We start from the raw sequence: 23,442 nt of genomic DNA on the forward strand, positions 1-23,442 counted from the left end.
CATCGAATTAAACTTGTGCCATTAATAAAATGTGGTTGGCAATGAATACGAGCTTCTCGACATGGATTGGTTGGTTGGTTTGGGGAAGGAGACCAGACAGCGTGGTCATCGGTCTCATCGGAATAGTAAAGGATGGGGAAGGAAGTCGGCCGTCCCCTTTCAGAGGAACCATCCCGGCATTTGCCTGGAGTGATTTAGGGAAATCACGGAAAACCTAAATCAGGATGGCCGGACGCGGGATTGAACCGTCGTCCTTCCGAATGCGAGTCCAGAGTCTAACCACTGCGCCACCTCGCTCGGTCTCTCGACATGGAGTCCGAAAGCTGATACCGTAAGTGCTGAACCTGTTTTTCGTAGAGCTGTTCTTTCCGTCTACTTACATACTTAGCAAGGCACTGTACGGCGCATGGTGTAGAGTAGCTTGTATCACTATTTGTCGTTACTTTTCTTGTTCCACTCTCAAATAAACCAAAAGAAAAACAAGTGTCTTTATAGTTCCGTACGAACCCTGATATCTGTTATCTTGTCTTACGCGAGATGTATATTGGTGGAGTGGAATCGTTCTGCAGTCTATCAAAAATATCGGTGCTCCAAACTTTGTGAACACTGTTGTGTGAAAAGAACGACTTCCTCCCCTGGGAGATTCTCATTTGAGTTCACAGAGCATTTCAGTAAGACTCGCGCATTGATCAAACCTAAACCTAGCATCACGTGTCTAAATTGCTTATATGCTTTCCTTTCGTCCGACCTGGTGGAGATCTCAAACAATCGAGCAGTACTCAAGAATAGGTCGCGCAAGTATTATCCCTTATAAATGAAGTACAATTTCTTATTCTTTTCTCCCGGCCAGAGTGGCCGAGCGATTCTAGGCGCTTCAGTCTGAAACCGCGCGACCGCTACGGTCGCAGGTTCGAATCCTGCCTCGGGCATGGATGTGTATGACGTCCTTAGGTTAGTTAGGTTTAAGTAGTTCTAAGTTCTAGGGACTGATGACCTCAGATGTTAAGTCCCATAGTGCTCAGAGCCATTTGAACCATTTATTCTTCTCTCCTTAAATGTTCATTCACACGAGTGTTCCGTACGACGTCTTGGATACATTTTCCTAGAATTCTCCGAATAAACGGAAGTAGGCCTTTCGCGTTCCCCGTAGCTGACCTTACGAACTCGTTCCCTTTCTTGTCGCTTTTGCAATATTACACCTATATGTTCAATTGACGTGACTATGGCAAGTGGCGCACTACTAATATTGTAATCGAAAATTATGGGGTTCCAGAATGAGATTTTCACTCTGCAGCGGAGTGTGCGCTGATATGAAACTTCCTGGCAGATTAAAACTGTGTGCCCGACCGAGACTCGAACTCGGGACCTTTGCCTTTCGCAGGTTTGGAAGGTAGCAGACGAGATACTGTCGGAAGTGAAGCTGTGAGGACCGGGCGTGAGTCGTCCTTCGGCAGCTCAGATGGTAGAGCACTTGCCCGCGAAAGGCAAAGGTCCCGAGTTCGAGTCTCGGTCGGGCACACAGTTTTAATCTGCCAGGAAGTTAAATTATGGGATTATTTTTCCCATTCATTTTCCCCACATTCTGAGCACGCTGTTGTTGATGATACGAAATAGAAATTATAAATCATCCTTTACCATCCTACAGTAATTCGATGGGAACACATTACCATGCATTACGGCATCATCAGCAAGCAGTTGCAAATTGATTCCCTCAGGCCGTTCATATATATGTACGACATTTGTGTACGTTGTTGGGAGTAATGAAAACGTGATGTTGTGGCAGGCATCATCTTCGTCGCGGGCGACCTGGGCACTGTGCTGGTGTCGGGGGTGGTGACGTACTACGGGGGCAGCGGGCACCGGCCGCGCTGGATCACGCTGGGCATGTACCTGGTGGTGGGCTCGTGCCTGCTCAACGCCCTGCCACACATGCTGTACGGCGCGGGCGACGAGTCGCTGCGGCTCACCGAAGAGTACGGCGCCACCATCAACGTCAACGAGACCTTGCAGCTCATCGGTAAGCACGTCTGCAGCTGGCGTTCAGCTACGCCCACGTCCATACTCTCTGAAGTGCATGCCAGATCACGTTCCCTATTGTGCTATTTAATAAATGGCTTCTTCCCACTCCTTCACAAGCGGACCAAGGGGAAAACGATTGTTTAAATGCCTCAGCGCGTGCTGTAATTTAATCTTGAATTATGTGTATTATATGTCTAATAAAAATTTCATCCCTTGTCAATGAATGTTTACTTTGTTTCTAAGTAAATATATTTCGCCAGTGGTCTATAATACAAAGAAAATTATTTAACTTTATATACACTACTGGCCATTAAAACTGCTACACCACGAAGATGACGTGTTACAGACGCGGAATTTAACCGACAGGAAGAAGATGCTGTGATAAGCAAATGATTAGCTTTTCAGAGCATTCACACAAGGTTGGCAACGGTGGCGACACCTGCAACGTGCTGACATGAGGAAAGTTTCCAACCGATTTCTCATACACAAACAGCAGTTGACCGGCGTTGCCTGGTGAAACTTTGTTGTGATGCCTCGTGTAAGGAAGAGAAATGCGTACCATCACGTTTCCGACTTTGATAAAAGTCGGATTGTAGCCTATCGCGATTCCGGTTTATCGTATCGCGCCGTTGTAGCTCGCGTTGGTCGAGATCCAATGACTGTTAGCAGAATATGGAATCGTTGGGTTCAGGAGGGTAATACGGAACGTCGTGCTGGATCCCAACGGTCTCGTATCACTAGCAGTCGAGATGACAGGCATCTTATCCGCATGGCTGTAGCGGGTGGTGCAGCCACGTCTCGATCCCTGAGTCAACAGATGGGGACGTTTGCAAGACAACAACCATCTGCACGAACAGTTCGACCATGTTTGCAGCAGCATGGACTATCAGCTCGGAGACCATGGCTGCGGTTACCCTTGACGCTGCATTACGGACAGGAGCGCCTGCGATGGTGTACTCAACGACGAACCTTGGTGCACGAATGACAAAACATAATTTTTTCGGATGAATCCAGGTCCTGTTTACAGCATCATGATGGTCGCATCCGTGTTTGGCGACATCGCGGAGAACGTACATTCGAAGCGTGTATTCGTCATCGCCATACTGGCGTATCACCCGGTGTGATGGTATGGGGTGCCATTGGTTAAACGTCTCGGTCACCTCTTGTTCGCATTGACGGCTCTTTCAACAGTGGACGTTACATTTCAGATGTGTTACGACCCGTGGCTCTACCCTTCATACGATCCCTGCGAAAATCTACATTTCAGCAGGATAATGCACGACCGCATGTTGCAGGTCCTGTACGGCCTTTCTGGATACAGAAAATGTTCGACTGCTGCCCTGGCCAGCACATTCTCCAGATCTCTCACCAACTGAAAACGTCTGGTCAATGGTGGCCGAGCAACTGGCTCATCACAATACGCCAGTCGCTACTCTTGATGAATTGTGGGCAGCTGTACCTGTAACACCCCATCCAAGCTCTGTTTGACTCAATACCCAGGCGTATCAAGGCCGTTAGCCCGGCCAAGCTGGTTTTGGATACTGATTTCTCAGAATCTATGCACCCAAATTGCGTGAAAATGTAATCACATGTTAGTTCCAGTATAATATATTTGTCCAATGAATACCCGTTTATCATCTGCATTTCTTCTTGGTGTAGCAATTTTCATGGCCAGTAGTGTATAATACAAAGAAAATTATTTAAGTTTATATATTTTATTGTGATGTCTGCAGGGTTTCTTAGTGGCACATTTAAGTTACTGACAACGAGAATTTGCAAATTAGCAGTTGTGATTTATCGCTTTTTCATTTTCATATTCTCTGCATGTATCCGCGAGTTATCCTGTAAGCAACAGATGCACGCAGTACAATTTTGTAATTGATAGTAGATCACATTTGTACAATTCACTACACATAGCCTTTCCTGAATCATACTGTTCATGATCGCGCTCACTTGCTATTTGACTGAGGCATCATGGGACCTGTAGATGGTAAGAGTGAAGTGAGGTGCTCGGGTGGGCGTGGTGTAAGGCTGTGTGGTGGGGACACTGTGTATGTGTTCTTTTCAATTATATTTTATTTTCTATAATTTTTATTTTTTAAATACATATTTTTAATTGTATTTTTCATCATAAGTTATGAATTAATGAAAATATTGTCCTCTTGCTATTGTTTTTCCGTCATTTAACATATTTTCATTTTTATTTTTGGCTTTCTGTATGAAATACTCATCCCAGAAAGTGAGCATTCCCTTTCCTTTGTTATTATGGCGTAAGACAGGCACGTCTATTTTTACCCTAGTGTGGCGATGATTTTATTTTATAACATGTTCTGTGTATGTGGAATGGGTCCATCAACTCTTCAGTGCCCCTATCCGGTTTTTGTACCCGATAATAAAATTTATTGCACTGTTTCCAGTATATTTAAAGTTGGATCTAATACATTTTAATTCATGTATTCCTACACTATAGTAATTGTCTTCGTATTTTATCACAGGCTTTAATTTTTTTTTATTATGCTATCTGTTTTGAAGGGTATATTGATTCTATGTTTTTTAAAGACAGAATAATTAACAGTTGCCTAATCCTTTTCTCGCAATCCCGTCAGAAGCAATACGTAGGAAGTTGGAGTACATTCCTAGATTTCTCGTCATCATATTGTCTGGTATTTGCGTTTCGCAAGTTTAGGATGAATATGGCAATCAAAGAATCATGACCATCATCTCCCTCAACATCATCACCGTCTTCGACGAAACACGCCACTACACTCCACGTCCACCCTTCGCCTACACGAATCACACTTAAGATACTCAATACACAGGATGATACAGTCCATTAGAAAAGTACGAGCTGAACTAGTTAAGTAAAATCTGAAACAAAAACACTTTTTTCTGTCAGTCGACGGTCTAGTCGCTGATGGTATGCTTTCACCATAAAAAAATATTGTCACACCGAGTGCTCGAATTTTCCTACGGAATTATGAATTCTCCAGCTATCAAGTCCTCGTGGCAGACACGCACTCTTCTTCTACAACCATTCCCTTTATCATAATTAGAGGAGCTGATGAATTTATGTGTGAAACGTGCGTGTGTACGTGTGTGTGTGTGTGTGTGTGTGTGTGTGTGTGTGTGTGTGTGTGTGTGTGCCGCTCTTGTGCATCAGGCTGCGCTTGCAGGTTTGTTAAGGCCGGTACATTTGAGTCAACGATTTGGAAGACAATTCGTCAAGACATACATAACTGAAAAAACAACAAACATTTCTACTTGTAGCTCGACACTCGGAATTTTATAAGAAAACGGACATACAATTCGTATCCGTTGTGTTCTAATTATTGTAACTACATTACGGTCGGTACTGAAGGTCTCACGTTAGGGATTTGTTATCTCCCGTTTTCGTCCATACGCCACACACTGCACTCACGGTACGCTCTCGTCACCTTAGCACGTTATAAGCCGAATACAACATCGGAGATAAAGTGTACTATGAGCTCGACAGCTAGTGCCAAGTCTGAGGCTATCCCAGTCACGGCGATTCCATTCAACGTAGCCCTCCCCCTCCTCCATCCATTCCCTTCTCCTCTCCATCCCCCTCCCCCACTATTGAGACACCGCTTCCCCATGCTTTCTGCCACTTCTTAGGAATCCTTGGTTTTCGTACTGAAGTACTCATCGTCGGAGATTTCATTCCCCGCGCTAGAAGAGCCGTCGTTGAGGGCATTTTCGCGTTACGTCTACGCCACATTTCCACTGTCAGTATACACTTAATTGGCAAATCCAGAGGTACGTTTAGGGTAAATTCCTTGCAGTCTGGCTAGAGACTACATTACCATCCCGGTGGCGCATCGGTTGCTAGCAAATGCCAAATCCCCAAACGATAGTCTCAGCATTCACCAAATGCCACGTTATATTCGTGTCGGAATGAGTCCTGTCACGGTATGTGACAAGTCCGTAGGAAGTATGCTTACACGTTCATGCCACCATACTCCTCTGTTGCCGTCATACATGCCTTACGAACATGTGTAGTATTGGAAAGTTCGATTACAGCTGCAACGATAAACACTGTACGATCTCCCTTGGGACTTCGTCATGGCCCAGAACGGCTCACCAATGCCGATGACTCCATGTGAGGCCCTACACTGCAAACGACTGATCCAATACGTACCTTGGTTTCCATACCACACTCGGAGAGAAACACAGATATTGCACAGTGCCAACACTGTGAAAAATCCCAAGACCTGTCTACAGTCACCATACGGATGCTACCTGGCCTACATGTTACCACCCGATGCATAGGCACCTGTGGTTACTGACAGCTTGGACACGCCAGGTGTGGTGAAGTGATAGCCTCTGCCCTGTTGCAGAGCAGGAGCGGCGCAAGGCGCTGTGCCAGCCGGAGGGGGGCGTGCCCTGTGACGACACGGCGGGCAGCTTCGCGCCGCAGGCCATCATGTTCGCAGCCAGCCTGCTGGGCGGACTCGGCAACCCCGTCTACTACACGCTGGGCACCACCTACATGGACGACAACATCAAGAAGTCCAAGACGCCGGCGCTCATCAGTGAGTCACGCAGAAACATGCGCCTATGTTACTCTGCATTCACTCTAAAATCTACGCCTATACACACAGTTTGTCAGTAAAGGTTCACAAGTATCAATTATTGTCAGAGCCACTGATGTCCCGAAACTATAATTTACAACTGCTGTTTACTAAAACTTGTTTTAAGTAGAAACCATTTGGTTTCACTTGACTATATTTTCTACAGAAAAGAAGAAAGAAATCTGGAGTGAATTTTAACTTACTCATGGAAACTAAAAGCTTATCTTGGAGCGATTAGTAAGCTGCCAATCAATGCGAGCTCTCTGGTGCAGCTGGCTCGTTCTCTCGCTCGTTCATTATCAATGTCCGTTGAATCGAAATGACATTAATACGGCAACAAAAGACATTTCGCGTTCCGCATTTCAACAGGTAAACATTTCAACAGCTAAACATTCATGTAACAGTATTTCCTGACAACGACCTGTCTCAGTGATGGATCACCCGTAAGTGGCGTATGAGTCTCGTTTTGTACCATTGGCCATAAAGGTCGCCTGATCTCACGGTAAGTGGTAGGAGTTCTTTTTGTGAAGAATTCTGTGCGTGCATCTGGGCTGAATGTATTGAACAACTGTGAGAGGTAAAAGAAAATTTTGTCCCCAAACTTAATTGTAAAAAGTACCCCAAAGTTCTATTTGCACACATGTGAAATACACTGATGTGACAAAAGTCATGGGGTACCTCATTTTGCTCGACGTAGAGCAGCACTTAGACGTGGCATGGACTCAACAAGTCGTTTGATGTCCCCTGAAGAAATATTTTACCATGCTGCCTCCATAGCCGAAAGTGTTGCCGGAGCAGTATTTGGTGCGCGAATTGACCTCTCGATTATGTTCCATAATTGTTCGATGGAATTCATGTCGGGCGATGTGGCTGGCAAAAGCATTTGTCCGAATTTTCCAGAATGTTCTACAAACTAATCACGAACTACTCTGGCCTAGTGACATGGCGTTTTGTCATCCATAAAAATTCCATCGTTGTTTGGAACATAAAGTCCATGAATGGATGCAAACGGTCTTCAAGTAGCCGAACATAACTATTTCGGGTCAATGAGTGGTTCAGTTGGACCAGAGGACTCAGTTCATTTCATGTAAACACAGCGCACACCTTTGTGGAGTCACCATCAGCTTGCACAGTACCTTGCTGGCAATTTGGGTCCATGGTTTCGTGTGGCTTTAACCACACTCTAACCCTACCATGAGCTCTTACCAACTGAAATCGGGACTCATCTGCCAATGCCACGGTTTTTCACTTGTCTAGCGTTCGACCGATATGGACACCCGCCCAGGAGAGGTGCTGTAGACTATATCGTGCTGCTAGCAAAGGCACTCGCGTCTCTCATCTGCTGCCATAGCCCATTAACACCCATTTTACCGCATTCTCCTAAATTACACGTTCGTCGTATGTCCCATATTGATTTCTGCGTTTATTTCGAACTGTGTCACTTGTCTGTTAGCTCTGATAGCTCTATACAAATGCTGCTGCTCTCGGTCGTCAGGTGAAGGCCGTCGGCCAATACGGTGTTCGTGGCGAGAGGTAACACCTGAAATTTGGTACTCTCGGCACACTTTTGGCACTGTGGATATCGGTATACTGATTTCGCTACCGAATTCCGAAATGAAATGTCCCATGCATCTAGCTCCAAGTACCATTCCAGGTTCAAAGTCTGTTAATTCGTTTTTCCTGCATAAGGTCAACAAAAGTGAGTTTTAAATCGAAAAATCATTCCAGGCATGCCCGTTGACTTGACCAACATACTGTGCAGTAACATATGAAGTCTCCATAGTCTTCATTCAGTTCTACTGAAAACTGTTGCAATTGACAATTAAATAATGCGTGCGACTTAAGAAATTTTGCTATTCGTACCACCAATTTCTTCACTTGCTGCATGCTTGTAAATTTAGCTCAGTGCTCTTCTTGCGTACAGAACAACGAACACCATCCGTTGATGGTTGTAATTTTTTGCTATTTAATTGTCAAATTACTCTTTAAATTCTACTTGCATGATGCTGTAATGTCATTTCAAAGGAAAAATGCAGTACCCATGGCTTATGTGAATTGCGAATTCTCATCTCTCACTTCTGTCATTCCCATTTACTTTAAAGGCTTGTCACGGTAGATCGCTGGACTGCCTCTTTTTGTGCAAACAGCTACTGGACCTGTGAATGTTCCCCATACCACAAAGAAAAAGCGAAATGTGAACAGCGCTGATACCACGATTCTGCCGAACTCAGAGTTGTATATAATAAGATGGTATCTGTTCTTTCGGACATCTCCGAAAGAACAGATACCATCTTAGTATATATACAGTTAAGGCTCACCGGCCACTTGACCATCTTCTTCTTCTGCGCGAATGCACAAACAGTGCCCGAACTCTTACGGGAATCGGCAACGCGCCGCGAGTAATGAGTATAATGGGCGGGAGCACTACGAATGTAGTGCGGGACAATACGATGAGAATGTGGGTATCGCGGGAGGCGTGCCAGAGCTAAATCCCTGAAGTCGCGCTATCCTCTGTGTCCTCGGTGGCTCAGATGGATAGAGCTTCTGCCATATAAGCAGGAGATCCCGGGTTCGAGTCCCGGTCGGGGAACACATTTTCATCTGTCCCCGTTGACGTATGTTAACGCCTCTAAGCAGCTAAGGGTGTTCATTTCATTGTAATTTCACAGAGTTGTGTTGACAGAAAAATGCCGCATCGAAATGCTGACTGAAACGTCGCGCTCTTAAGGTTGCCTCCGAGAAGGACCGAACAAAGCCGAGTAGCAGGCCGGGCGTTGTCCCGAACACGCTTCACATACGAAGTTTGGCACGCCGCGTCCGGCCCTGCTTTAACTATTTTTTGCTTGCATAATGTAATAGCTCTCAAAAATGTTTTGAGAGCTTGTTACTTGTGACGGGCTTTGTAAATTGGTGAAAGGTGGGGGACTGTGACTGTAATTCCTGTGCACTTACTGCTTGGTTTTTTTTTTCATTTTGTCGTGCCACAATGCAGAACTGTTTACAATTTTCATCTGTACTGCCATTTTGTTTTTAAGTGCTATGCGCGTTAATTTAGAACTTCGTATTGACAGCAGGCTCTGTGGTGTGTGTCTCTGTGCGTCTGTGTGTGTCTGGTAAAACTTCACCGAAACATGTATGTGTGTTAAACTAGAAAAGTGTACGCGAAACAGAACCCTATTTACACAATAGTTATAGTTTGCAACGAACCCCACTACTCGTAGATAGTGACCAAAGCCAGATGGTTGCCAAATTTTTAAGATCTTTTATCAGTTTACTTGTAACTCTGACGAACAGTGATGACATGACATCCAAATTAATTTGCTACTATTAATGTAACAAATATGGCATCGCGACTGTCACCAATCAGGTTATCAACACCAAATACTTTGAGTTCAAAATTAATATCGGTTGTTTCCGATTATTATCGTGTGGACTTGATGAAGTGGAATCTCACTGCCTTCTCATCACACCCCCACCGTAAGGGCGATGGAGTGACAACCCTCACAGAATTCTGTTTTTAGTATTCCAGTCAGTAGACAATTTTAGTTGATATTAGCCCCGGACTCAGGAGTTCTCACCCTTAGAAGTGGTCCGTATGTCTTACTTCCACACTAATTTTCTCTGGGCATTAAGTACACTCGTTACAGAGATTTTATTGATCCCCATACCGTTCCAGGCATGCTAGGAGTCTTTATCCCCATATTATTCTTTTCCATTTAGAGTGTGAAATGTGTATCACGTGTCTTAGAAATTGTTCCAGACGTCCAGAATTATTCTCGCTTTTATATGTCATCTCCTTCCGCCATTACTCCCACACCTAGAGCTGCTAGGGGTCTCGTTCCAGCAGCATTTTATTTAAGACAGTATATTGTACGGGCGCCGAGTATGGTTGGAATTTCTCCAGGAATCTGTGATTCCACTCTCACCCTTATATGTAGAAATACTAGAAGAACCTCACCAGCAGTTCTTTCCAGAGTAGTACATCACATGTGGAAGAACTGTTCTAGATGCGCCAGAGCTGTACTGGAACATAAAAAAGTACATCAATTTGACTAACATATTCTACATTTGTATTTTTTAGAAATATTTGCTTTTGATGAAAGTTTTCTTAGATTCAGAAACAAAAATATATTGAAAAAGACTTCTGATCTTAATTTAATTTATTTTTAGTAATTTTCACAAAAAAAATTAAAAATAAATGTGCATTTACCGAAGTTGTAGGCTAATGAGTGTAATAAATACATCGGAAAAAATGAACTAGTGGTATATGAAAACGTTTTAGATAATATCATGCTTCCTACTGGAGAAAATTGAATCACAATTATCTGAAAAGCGTTTCGTCATGGTTAAGTAGTGCAACATTACAGATGTCCTGACTTCAGCTTCCTTCATTGTAATAGCCTCTGACGTGTGCTGGTTTTCGATGTGCAGGTTTTTCGTATTTCCTGCGAATGCTGGGACCAGCCATCGGCTACGCGCTGGCGTCAGCGTGCCTGAGAGTTTTCATCGCGCCCGCCCTGACGCCTACCATCACCACTAAGGACCCACGCTGGCTCGGTGCCTGGTGGGTTGGTAAGTAACCAGCGTCTCTGCGGGGGTCGCACCAAAAGTTTCGAGAGCTATCTGAGTTTGATGATGGCAGTGTCAATCCAGTGTACTTCTGTTAGCAACATGCGATTGTCAGTATCAGAGTATAAGTAGCTGTTCAGTTGTCGTCAACTGTATAGAGTTATTATGGTTGCTTTGCCGTTCAAAAATACACTCCTGGAAATGGAAAAAAGAACACATTGACACCGGTGGGTCAGACCCACCATACTTGCTCCGGACACTGCGAGAGGGCTGTACAAGCAATGATCACACGCACGGCACAGCCGACACACCAGGAACCGCGGTGTTGGCCGTCGAATGGCGCTAGCTGCGCAGCATTTGTGCACCGCCGCCGTCAGTGTCAGCCAGTTTGCCGTGGCATACGGAGCTCCATCGCAGTCTTTAACGCTGGTAGCATGCCGCGACAGCGTGGACGTGAACCGTATGTGCAGTTGACGGACTTTGAGCGAGGGCGTATAGTGGGCATGCGGGAGGCCGGGTGGACGTACCGCCGAATTGCTCAACACGTGGGGCGTGAGGTCTCCACAGCACATCGATGTTGTCGCCAGTGGTCGGCGGAAGGTGCACGTGACCGTCGATCTGGGACCGGACCGCAGCGACGCACGGATGCACGCCAAGACCGTAGGATCTTACGCAGTGCCGTAGGGGACCGCACCGCCACTTCCCAGCAAATTAGGGACACTGTTGCTCCTGGGGTATCGGCGAGGACCATTCGCAACCGTCTCCATGAAGCTGGGCTACGGTCCAGCACGCCGTTAGGCCGTCTTCCGCTCACGCCCCAACATCGTGCAGCCCGCCTCCAGTGGTGTCGCGACAGGCGTGAATGGAGGGACGAATGGAGACGTGTCGTCTTCAGCGATGAGAGTCGCTTCTGCCTTGGTGCCAATGATGGTCGTATGCGTGTTTGGCGCCGTGCAGGTGAGCGCCACAATCAGGACTGCATACGACCGAGGCACACAGGGCCAACACCCGGCATCATGGTGTGGGGAGCGATCTCCTACACTGGCCGTACACCACTGGTAATCGTCGAGGGGACACTGAATAGTGCACGGCACATCCAAACCGTCATCGAACCCATCGTTCTACCATTCCTAGACCGGCAAGGGAACTTGCTGTTCCAACAGGACAATGCACGTCCGCATGTATCCCGTGCCACCCAACGTGCTCTAGAAGGTGTAAGTCAACTACCCTGGCCAGCAAGATCTCCGGATCTGTCCCCCATTGAGCATGTTTGGGACTGGATGAAGCGTCGTCTCACGCGGTCTGCACGTCCAGCACGAACGCTGGTCCAACTGAGGCGCCAGGTGGAAATGGCATGGCAAGCCGTTCCACAGGACTACATCCAGCATCTCTACGATCGTCTCCATGGGAGAATAGCAGCCTGCATTGCTGCGAAAGGTGGATATACACTGTACTAGTGCCGACATTGTGCATGCTCTGTTGCCTGTGTCTATGTGCCTGTGGTTCTGTCAGTGTGATCATGTGATGTATCTGACCCCAGGAATGTGTCAATAAAGTTTCCCCTTCCTGGGACAATGAATTCACGGTGTTCTTATTTCAATTTCCAGGAGTGTATTTCTTTTCTTTTAAATCCCATTTAGTGGGAATCACTCCATTCAGTAATAAAGAAGTAATGCAACTTCTCTGAAGCAGATTGGTTTTATTCAGGATTCCAAGACATCATATTATTGACCAATGATTAGGCAACCAAACCTTCTTTTTGAACGTCCTTCAGTGCGAGCCACCTTACTGGGAGACCCTGTATGCCCTCCTGTACCACTCTGCTGGTCGAAGTCGGAGCCACCGTCTTGTTGCATCAATAACGTCCCCATCATCCACGAACTGCTTCCCATGGAGAGTGTCCTTCATTGGGCCAAACAGATGGAGGTCAGAGGGTGCGAGATTTAGGCGGTAGGATGGATGAGGGAGAACAGTCCAATGAGGATTTGTGAGCTCCTCTCGGGTGCGCAGACTTGTGTGAGGCCTCGCGTTTTCTACAGAAGGAGGAGCTTGTTTGCGTGTTTGTGGCGACGAACAGGCTGAAGTCCTTTCTTCAATATCCTCGGGCCCTATTCTGGACCTTTCCGCCATTTTGCCGATAGGTTCGGTACTCGACCGCACCGAACAGTCTTGTTTTCGAAACAGAGTCCCAACATGATTCAGTAAGCATTTCGAAAGCGATGCCGAACGGTCCTAGCGAACCGAAACGCTATTGTCAATTCTCCTCGCGCCAGCCAATGAAAAGCAATCTGCCTCAGATCCGCGCATGCGCACTGCAGCGCCACAGCGGCACGAACTCGAAGCGGCTAGCAACCGACACAGGCATGCCATTTTTCACAGTACCGAAAAGTGTGATTAGAGTATGTAATACTGTTCAGATTTCGCTAGCCACGGGCTTCCATGAATGCGTGATAACGACACAGTATTCTCTGTGTTCTTGGAACTGTCGCAAATGTCACATTATGCCATTTTATTCTCATTCAGACGACGTGTTGTTTTGGATTTTACGTTTCTGAGTATGAGTTATGAATGGAGTGTAGTACCACATTGTACAAATACATCTATAGAAACGCCCGAAAAATTCGTAATTTTTTTCTGTTTTCCGTCGTTCGTTAGTCGCTTGAAAATTCACGGAGGTACATTCCGTCTATGCAACTATCTGAAGGCAGTTTATTTATTGCCATATGCGTTTCGCTTCCTTTATTTGTGGTCATGCGTCACAAATAAAAGAAGCCAAACGCTTATGGGAATAAACTGCCTTCAATTAGTTGCATAGACGGAACACATCTCCACGAATCCGAAAAATTGTTTAAGAGAGTCACAAAGAATAAGAAGATGTTTAGAATGTGGTTCTCGCTCGCTCCTAGAGGTACAAACGATGAAGTAGCCTACTTCTCTATATGATACATCAACGATTTGGTTCATAAAAGCGTTGTTGCTCTTTATGGTCTTCTTTTAGGCGGCGAGTAAACCAGAGGGCACACCCCTTTGAGTACAGCAAATGATGGACGAGTATGTCAGCGTTACCAACTGAGAAGTTATGCAACGAGGCGTCTGATTATGATCCGTCGAGGACCACACGTTCTAACACTGCAGGAGTCACTTTTGCGCGTGGTCGGTCGACACGCGGGAGATTAGACAGGTTTGCGCAACCTTGTTGCGATTATGATAGGCACCTAGCAACACGATACACCGTTCTTTTGTTCACTGCCAGGTCTCCGTAAACAGTCTGCAAGCGGCTATGAAACGCTCTGGTTTTCTGTGAAAAGAAACTCGGTGACAGCTATCTACTTCGAACGCACCTCCGCTACATAGTGAAAGCTAATTATAGCGCCACCACCTATCGGAACTTCATGGAACTATAGGGGATGAAGCGGGAATATTCCACGATCTCTCACAACAAATTATGCATTTTTTGAACTCAGATTTTCCGAGAAAAGAAAGGTGTTGAATTCCTTATTGAACGCCCCTCGCTCTTGTCATTTGTGAACTCATTCTTATTTACGATCACCGCCCATCAATTCAAAGAAGATATGCAAATAAGAAATTCTCAGTACAATAAAAACTAATGGCAGGGAAGGACTGCCGTATGAACTTTTACAAGAACTAGTACTCAACTGGGGAAGATTTTGCTGTCGGTTATCTCACCGCCTCTACCTGGTTGTAGAGGGTATTTGAAATACACACATCAAAAAAAGTTTTGCATCACCCCGGTTCTCAGAACTTCCGAAGGTAGATGTTGCCTGTTGATATTTCATCGCAGACACAGTCCCTTTGACTGTTCAGAGACGTCACTAAACCCGTCCAAAGATGTAAACAACCATGCATTAGCAGCGCCTATTAGACAAAGGGGGTCCGACAGCCGATTAGTTCCAGTCATTCGACCAAGAAGGAGGTACACGGCTCGTGTTTGTAGATCAACCACGCCTAGACGGTCAATCCAACGGTTCAATCGCGTCCGCATTGCTGGTTTGTACCAGGAAGGGCTTTCAACAAGGGAAGTGTCCAGGCGTATCGGAGTGAGCCAAAGCGATGTTGTTCGGACATGGAAGAGATACAGAGAGATAGAAACTGTCGATGACATGCCTCGCTCAGGCCTCCCAAGGGTTATTACTGCAGAGGATGACCGCTGCCTACGGATTATGGCTCGGAGGAACCCTGACAGCAACGCCACCATGTTGAATAATGCTTTTCGTGCAGCCACAGGTTGTCATGTTACGACTCAAATTGTGCGCTAGGCTGCATGATGCGCAGCTTCACTCCCGACGTCCATGGTGAAGTCCATCTCTGCAACCACGACACCATGCAGCGCGGTACAGATGGGCCCAACAACATGTCGAATGGAACGCTCAGGATTGGCATCAAGCTCTCTTCACCTGATGAGTGTCGCATATGCCCTCAACCAGACAATCGTCGGGGACGTGTTTGGAGGCAACCCGGTCAGGCTGAACGTCTTAGACACACTGTCCAGCGAGTGCAGCAAGGCGGAGTTTCCCTGCTGTTTTGGGGTGGCATTATGTGGGGCCGACGTACGCCGCTGGTGGTCATGGAAGGCGCCGTAACGGCTGTACGATACGTGAATACCATCCTCCGACCGATAGTGCAACCATATCTGCAGCATATTGGCGAGGCATTCGTCTTCATGGACGACAATTCGCGCCCCCATCGTGCACATCTTGTGAATGACTTCCTTCAGGATAACGACATCGCTCGACTAGAGTGCCCAGCATCTTCTCCAGACATGAACCCTATGGAACATGCCTGTGACAGATTGAAAAGGGCTGTTTATGGACGATGTGATCCACCAACCACTCTGAGGGATCTACGCCGAATCGCCGTTGAGGAGTGGGACGATCTGGACCAACAGTGCCTTGATGAACTAGTGGATAGTATACAACGGCGAATACAGGCATGCATCAATGCAAGAGGACGTGCTACTGGGTATTAGGGGTACCGGTGTGTACAGCAATGTGGACCACCACCTCTAAAGGTCTCCCTGTATGGTGGTATAACATGCAATGTGTGGTTTTCATGAGCAATAAAAAGGGCGGAAATGATGTTTATGTTGACCTCTATTCCAATTTTCTATAGAGGTTCCGGAACTCTCGGAACCGAGCTGATTCAAAACTTTTTTTGATTTGTGTATTATCAACAGATAACTTAGCATGATGAATTCTAGTGGGCTAAATCCCTTATTCAATACTGCAACGTACCCCTAAATGTATCTATACAAATCTGACTCATAAACGTGGCGGATACCATGTACGGTGAATGATGTTAGTTTATTACTTTAGACCGCACAAACACCATACAACCTGTCATGGGTTTTTTGCTTTTGCACTTTTTCGTCTTTAAGTGTTATACGAGTACAGTCTTCATCTTCTTCTTGTTCTTCTTCTCCTTTTTCTTCTTCGTCTTAGCGGTTACTCATCTAGGATGGGCTCGCTACACTCAAGATTTGGCAAATTTTTTTTAATATTTAACTTTGAGGACGGATGCGTTTCCTGTCGCCACAACCTGAGGCAGGTAAGTCGAGTGTTCCACCAGTCTGTGAATTGTGCAGGGTGACGCTAATATTAAAATGACCACAGTTCAATTAAAACAGCAGAGAAGAAGCCAAAAAAATCTGCATGACATTTAATGCATACTTTAAACAGTGAAACAAAGGAATGAGGTGTAAAGTCGCAATGGCACATAGTATAAAAAAATTGAAACAGGATGAGAACTGGTCCCCATACCGGTGGCAGAACGGAACCTGATTCATAACTCCAATATAGTGTGAGTTAAACACTAAAACCTAATCATATTTCCTACAGTTAGCAAAAACACAATAAGCATATGAATTTACAAGCCGCAGAATACTGGATTCCTCGACAGAAACTGAAGCATCCATTGATCACCCGGCAGTTTCATTTCGTTATTAAACGAGTGCTTTTGTTTCTTTTTCTCTGCCAACTGAATATCTAACGCTGTGAACTCCTCCATTGTCAATTCAAACAATCTGCCATCTATGTGTTTTAAATAACAGACATTCTCTAACAGTAGCTCACTCCAGATAACACAACGAAATTTTCCCATTCAGTTATCAGTTTGGAAAGTCTCATTTTGAAGTTCGTTCTGAACTGCCCTCTGAAGAGTTGTTTTAGGAAGGCTGCGCTGAATACTGGCTTTCCTAAATCAACTTTCCTTTTTCAGAATAGCTGTCACTGCCTTCACCATGTTTTTGTAGACCAACTTTGACGATTAGTTTTGCGTTCGTATCTGCTAACCATCTATGAAAGAAGTACTGTCACTATCAGCAATACGAAAAACCTGAAAATATATTAACGTATCTTAGAAGTGTTAGAATAAATATGAATACTAATAAATAAACACCAGTGACGAATGGTACGCTACCTGGGGCACAACGGAACTTCGTTCCGTTTCGCCCCGACCTCTGAGGTTAAGTACAGTTCAGAATTCACAAAGCCTTTTGAAAAATTAAACGTCCTCCAAACGCACTAAAATAAAACACTTAACATGTGTTCAGAGATTTTATGAAAGAGAAAACAAATAGGTAAGGCACTTTCGCTTACCTTGCAGATAAACAGTTATTAATGTTGCGATGTGCGCGCGAAAAACAAGCGCAAACATGTTACTGACACAACAATTAAGGACAAACTCCTCTACAATGACTTTTTACCATGCTTGTCGCTTGGACAATAGTGTCTGAAAGTGATTATTTAGTGCATTAATTTGCAGCCAATGTAAACCCCTGGTTCCATCCTTCTCCAGCTTTGTTATGTGCGCGATCGTATTTTAACTGTATGTGTATCGTGAGGCGGAAATTGGGGACGAGCCCAGTATTTCCCTAAAGAAGCGTGGAGAACCGCTGAAAAACCGCTCTCAGGCCCGGCACTGCATCAATGACGGTCGCTAATCCGTCGCGCAGATTCGATGCGGGTCTGGCACTCCTTTTGGATTTCAAGATAGCACGCTGGGCGTCGCGCTGTACGAGTAAGCAAGTGTTGTACAGGAACATACCATGAGCTACTCCGTTCTCAAGTAATTTTCTGGTTTCTGTGACGGAGCAGTGTTCTTCCTCTAACTGCACCGAACATAGTAATTCCTGAAGACTGAATCACAACGGAAACGTACCTAAAAAAAAAAAATTGTTCAATATGTGACGGTGTGATATTCTATTAGAAGATTTCACAAACAAAACCATCAGAGATTTACTGTTACCTTTTTTTAGTGTCCACTCATTTCAGTGCGATGCAAGATCGGCGAGTGTCTTCTTCGCTGAGTGGAAAGGTTTGGGACCACTTATCAGACTGAAGTAATTTGAGTAGATGGTGGATGGACCAGAGAAGCTCTTTGCTGGATTCTAAGAGATCCATGCATACTGGGATTGATGGTCCCTTCGACGATGAGATCATTGTAGATGTAGCACAATCTCCTATTGGGGACCGATAACGAAGGTAGCCGGCTGTGTCTCTTTCGAAGGGATTATCCCTGCACTGGATTTAAGTGATTTACGGAAAGCATGGACCAATAGACGTGATTTGAACCGCTGTCCTCCCGCATGCGAGACCAGTGTCTCAGACACTGTACCACCTCGTTCACTCACAATGTAAACGCAGTGGGATAGCTGACTGTGGAAGTAATGGACGAGCAACACAGGTGCGTGTATCTCCAGCCTGTTGTTCGAGGGGCTTTCAGTACGTAATGCAACATATTTTTGTCGGCCACTTTAGGTCGAAAAAATACGGAATTTGTTTTGAGACATCGCGGAATATTCCCGCTTCAGCCACTCACCATAGGTGGCCTTAAAAGTGGCGTCTGTAACGGAGATGAGTTCCAAGCAGAGAAATGTCATTGAGTTTCTCTTGGCGGACAACCGGAGAATTGTACATGTTCATAGGCTCTTTCAGAATGTCTACGATGACCTGCCAGTGAACAAAAGCACGGGGAGTCGTTGGGTTAGGCGTCTATCATCATCCCAACAAGGTAGCGCAAACCTGTCCGATGTGCTGCGTGCCGACTGACAACACACAGTTGTGACTCCTCGTGCGTGGAACGTGTGGACACTCTCAAAGGCTTGTGATCAACGGATCACAATCAAACACCTCGCTGATTGAATTGATGTTTCTGTTAGTAGTGGTGACAAACTCATCCACCACTTGGGGCACTCAAAAGAGTGTGCCCTCCGGCTTCCTCTCCTCCTAACAAAAAACTACAAAGAGCAATGAAGGACCATCTGTATGGAATTGCTTGCCGTTACGAGGTTGATGGTGAAAATTTCACATCGACACGTCAATGAAATATGGGTTCACCACTTCGAACCGGAAACAAAACGGCAATCCACACCACCTCTTCTCCAAAGAAACAGTGCAAATCCGCACCCTCAGGCGTCAAAGTAATGGTGGCGGTCCTCTAGGACTCTAAAGGGGTCACGCTGTTTGATGTTGTCCCTCATCGTACAATTATCAACTCCAAAGTGTATCGCGCTACCTTCAGGATACTGAAGAAACGACTTCAGCGTGTTCCTCGCCACAAACATGCAAACGAACTTCTCCTTTTCCATGACAACGCAAGGCTACACACAAGTCTGCGTACCTGAGAGGAGCTCACAAAACTTCACTGGTCTGTTCCCCCTGATTCATCTGCAGCCCGGACATCATACACTCTGACCTCCATCTCTTTGGCCCAATGAAGGATGCATTCCACGGGAAGCAGTACATGAGGGATGGGAGATTATTGATGCATCAAGACGTTGGCTTCGACGTAACCCATTTGAGTGATACCGTACGAGCACACAGGCCGTCCCAGTAAGATGACGTAAGGCCGTCGCATTGAGCGGAGATAGTATTCAAAAATAGGGTTTTGTAGCCAAAAGAATGGGGAATGCTACATAAAACAAATCTGTTTTTACAAAAAGAAAAAAAAAGTGTTCCGCTACTTATTGAACGCCCCACTTACATAGAAATGTCTAAAGGAGGCTTCATCTACATCTACATCTAGATTATTACTGTGCTGTTCACAATAAAGTGCCTTGCAGAAAGTTCAATGAAACACTTTCAAGCTGTCTCTATACCGTTCCACGCTCGGACGGAGCGCGGGAAAAACGAGCACTTAAATTTTTCTGTGCGGGTCCTGATCTCTAATCGAAATTTAGCGGATTTCTTTTAGTATTCATGTGACTAACCTCCCACTTGTCTTTATTCAGGGTCAATTGCCTCTTTTCGCACCATGCAGATATCTTATCTAAATCATTTTGCAATTCGTTTTGGTCATCTGATGACTTTACAATATGGCAAATGACAGCGTCATCTGCAAACAATCTAAGACGACTACTAAGATTGTCTCCTATTTCGTTACTATGGATCGGGAACAACAGAGGGCCTATAGCACTTCCTTGGGGAACGCCGGGAACAATGCTGTCAGATGGAAGATGATGATGGTAGTGAGCGACAAAACTACAGTTGATATACCATTGATGCAAGTGTTATTAACGAGCTTAAACATAGCTTTCATCCTGGAAGCGTCACAAACATATGTCAAATACAATATCACACTGTGGTTTGGAATACTCGTTAACAGGTTATTAGGGGCGCTCTGTTATACAGGCTGTAAATTTTAAATTGGCAAACCAGAATTACTCGAAAAATAAGCTTCACACGAAAAAAGTGTAGAACCCAAAATTAGTTATTTTCGAAGAGGACATCTGCTATTGCTAAGATTAGCCCACCATCCCAGTCCCGTGGGGCTGGGGCGGGAGGTAACTTTAAAATTTCAAATGGTAACCCATATTTTTTGTTGCAGAATCAGATTCTACATAACAAACTACGTAGATTTTGTCTTAAATATTTGTTTTGATTCTTGGTAGTTGGCACTATAATTCAAGAAAATCCATGTTCTTATTTTTGCGTGGGATATGGTTACGGATAAATAAAAATTCTTAAAAATACTTACAAATGTTGACCCAAATATTAACTTAATATTTGGATCAACATTTGTAGAACTCTAATCCCTCTCTCTCAAACCTCACCCTATGGAAAGAGAGAGAAATTTTTAGTTTTAGCGATTCAAAATTTACGAAGTAAATAAGTATTTTTTATTTATTCGTAGCCATATCCTATGCAAAAATAAGAACATACATTTTCTTGAATTGCAGCGCCAACTACCAAGAATCAAAACAAATGTTTAAGAAAAATGTAGGTAGTTTCTTACGCAGAATCTGATTCTGCAATGAAAATGGGGGTTCCCATTTGAGATTTTAAAGTTTCCCCCCTCCACACCCCCAGGGGGCTGTGGGGGGGGGGGGGGGGGCAAATTTTAGAACCAGCAGATGTCCTCTTCGAAAGTAATCAACTTTGGATTCTATACATTTTTTCTTGTGTAGCTTATTTTTCGAGTTATTCTGGTTTGTCAACATTTGCACCCTGTATAAGCAGATTTATACGTCGGAGGAAGAGAAAACACTCTAAATTCATTAGGATCAAGCCCAGTTTGGGACCGATCTTCTGGTAACTGATTTACTTTCAAAGAGATACTCAAATGACGCTCTCTTGGTGCAACAATCGTGGTAAATCTGCTCTGCAGAGGCATCGACTTGTAGTGCTTTTCTTCATTACGTACGTGTTCACTTTCACAACTGTGCAACAAGAATATTTTGATGCCATTACTGTGCACTGTTGCATCTCTACGAAACGTTGTTGTTGTATACGCAACTTGAGAGTTAAAATGAGACTTTGAGCCGTTATATAAGTTTGAGAATAGACAACGAGCTGTAAATTTTCAGGAAGCTTCTTGTCGTTACGGGTATCCCCGTGGCCAAGATAAGACTTCGTAAGTGCTCCCTTTTGTCTTAGCCCTATTCACTCTTTTTAATTAAACAGCGTTTTAATGCCGTGTTTACTTCAGAAGACTGTTGCGTGTGAGGCGGATATCTCTTCTAATTTGTAAATGAAACATTCAGTCTCAAGCGAGCCACAAAACTGCTGACAATGTCGAAATTCTAACGTCGCGTTTCACTGACGTGATTGATAATTAATATTTTAGAGGTGCCAGAAGCTTAATTTTACGTGTTCCACTTACCCAATGCGAGGATCTTCAGAACTGTGGAACTACAATGTGTTACACCACAGTACAATACGATAAATCAACAGATTCAACTTACAACCACGTAAGTCATATGACGTGGCTGAGGCTCCCTCGTTACAAATACCTGGATGTGTATAGCGCTACCGTTACACATAAAACGGAGTAAGTTGGTTGTGTGCAGTTGAAGTAAATTCTCTTGTCAGGTGCGTTTTGATATTAAACAGCAAGAGATACCATTTCTTCTCCAGAAAGTCACAGCTCTATCGATATGCGCATCGTTGAAACTACCTCATGATAGCGCTACGTAACAAAGAAACCACTAATGTTAGTAAAGTATGGCAAACATCCTCCGCTTTTTCGGGCGTTCATACATACGAGTCTAAAAAACATACACAATTATTAAAATAATTTTATGGCTACACAGTAAAATTACAATTGCCACTTTTATAGGCGTGAACACGCGTGTCATGTGTATAACATATTATTAATGTCATTACGACTGACCTATAATAACGCAGATTAAACATACCTTTCATACGTGGTGGTACAATTCTTCTCACATCTACAACTGTTGGAGTGCAGTACATGGAGATTAAAGTGTTTAAAACATATATATACATTTACAGATCACATATTTGGACACGTACGTATCTGCGTATGCCCACGAAGGTAACACATTTCAAACTGGAAGGGAATTTCGTAATTAAACCAGACGGCAATTAGGAAGACCATTCATGTTAGCTCTGCTGATGTAATAAAAATGGTAAAGGGTTGCTGATTTTTACGGGTATGAACACATTTCTAAAACTAATAATTGGCTGTGAATACCTTTTAAGTTAACATTCATTGGATGAATACTAAGGAAATGCAGTCCGGAAACAAAGGAAGTAGGTTACAGTACACTTGTTCGCCCACTGCTTGAATATTGCTCACCGTGTGGGTCTGTACCACATAGGGTTGATAGAAAAGGTAGAGAAGATCCAACGGAGAGCAGCGCGCTTCGTTACAGGGTCATTTAGTAATCGCGAAAGCGTTACGGAGATGATAGATAAACTCCAGTGGAAGACTCTGCAAGAGAGACGCTCAGTAGCTCGGTAGGGGCTTTTGTTGAAGTTTCGAGAACATACCTTCACCGAGG

At 44.7% G+C, this 23,442-nt stretch overlaps 1 protein-coding gene and 1 non-coding gene across 2 annotated transcripts in view; both read left to right on the top strand.

Moving 5' to 3' along the window:
- The window catches only part of LOC124617794 (solute carrier organic anion transporter family member 74D-like), a 107,200-nt gene that overhangs the window by 17,670 nt on the left and 66,088 nt on the right, over window positions 1-23,442 (top strand). Inside the window, exons 2-4 of the mRNA XM_047145294.1 lie at window positions 1,784-2,017; window positions 6,378-6,572; window positions 11,043-11,183. Of these exons, the coding sequence (XP_047001250.1) occupies window positions 1,784-2,017; window positions 6,378-6,572; window positions 11,043-11,183 (570 nt within the window). The remainder of the gene's footprint in view (window positions 1-1,783; window positions 2,018-6,377; window positions 6,573-11,042; window positions 11,184-23,442) is intronic.
- Window positions 9,128-9,201, top strand: Trnai-uau. Its single transcript has one exon. It is a non-coding gene; the product is annotated as a tRNA-Ile (tRNA).

The sequence above is a fragment of the Schistocerca americana genome, chromosome 1 (assembly GCF_021461395.2).
Source record: "Schistocerca americana isolate TAMUIC-IGC-003095 chromosome 1, iqSchAmer2.1, whole genome shotgun sequence".
Taxonomy (NCBI): domain Eukaryota; kingdom Metazoa; phylum Arthropoda; class Insecta; order Orthoptera; family Acrididae; genus Schistocerca; species Schistocerca americana.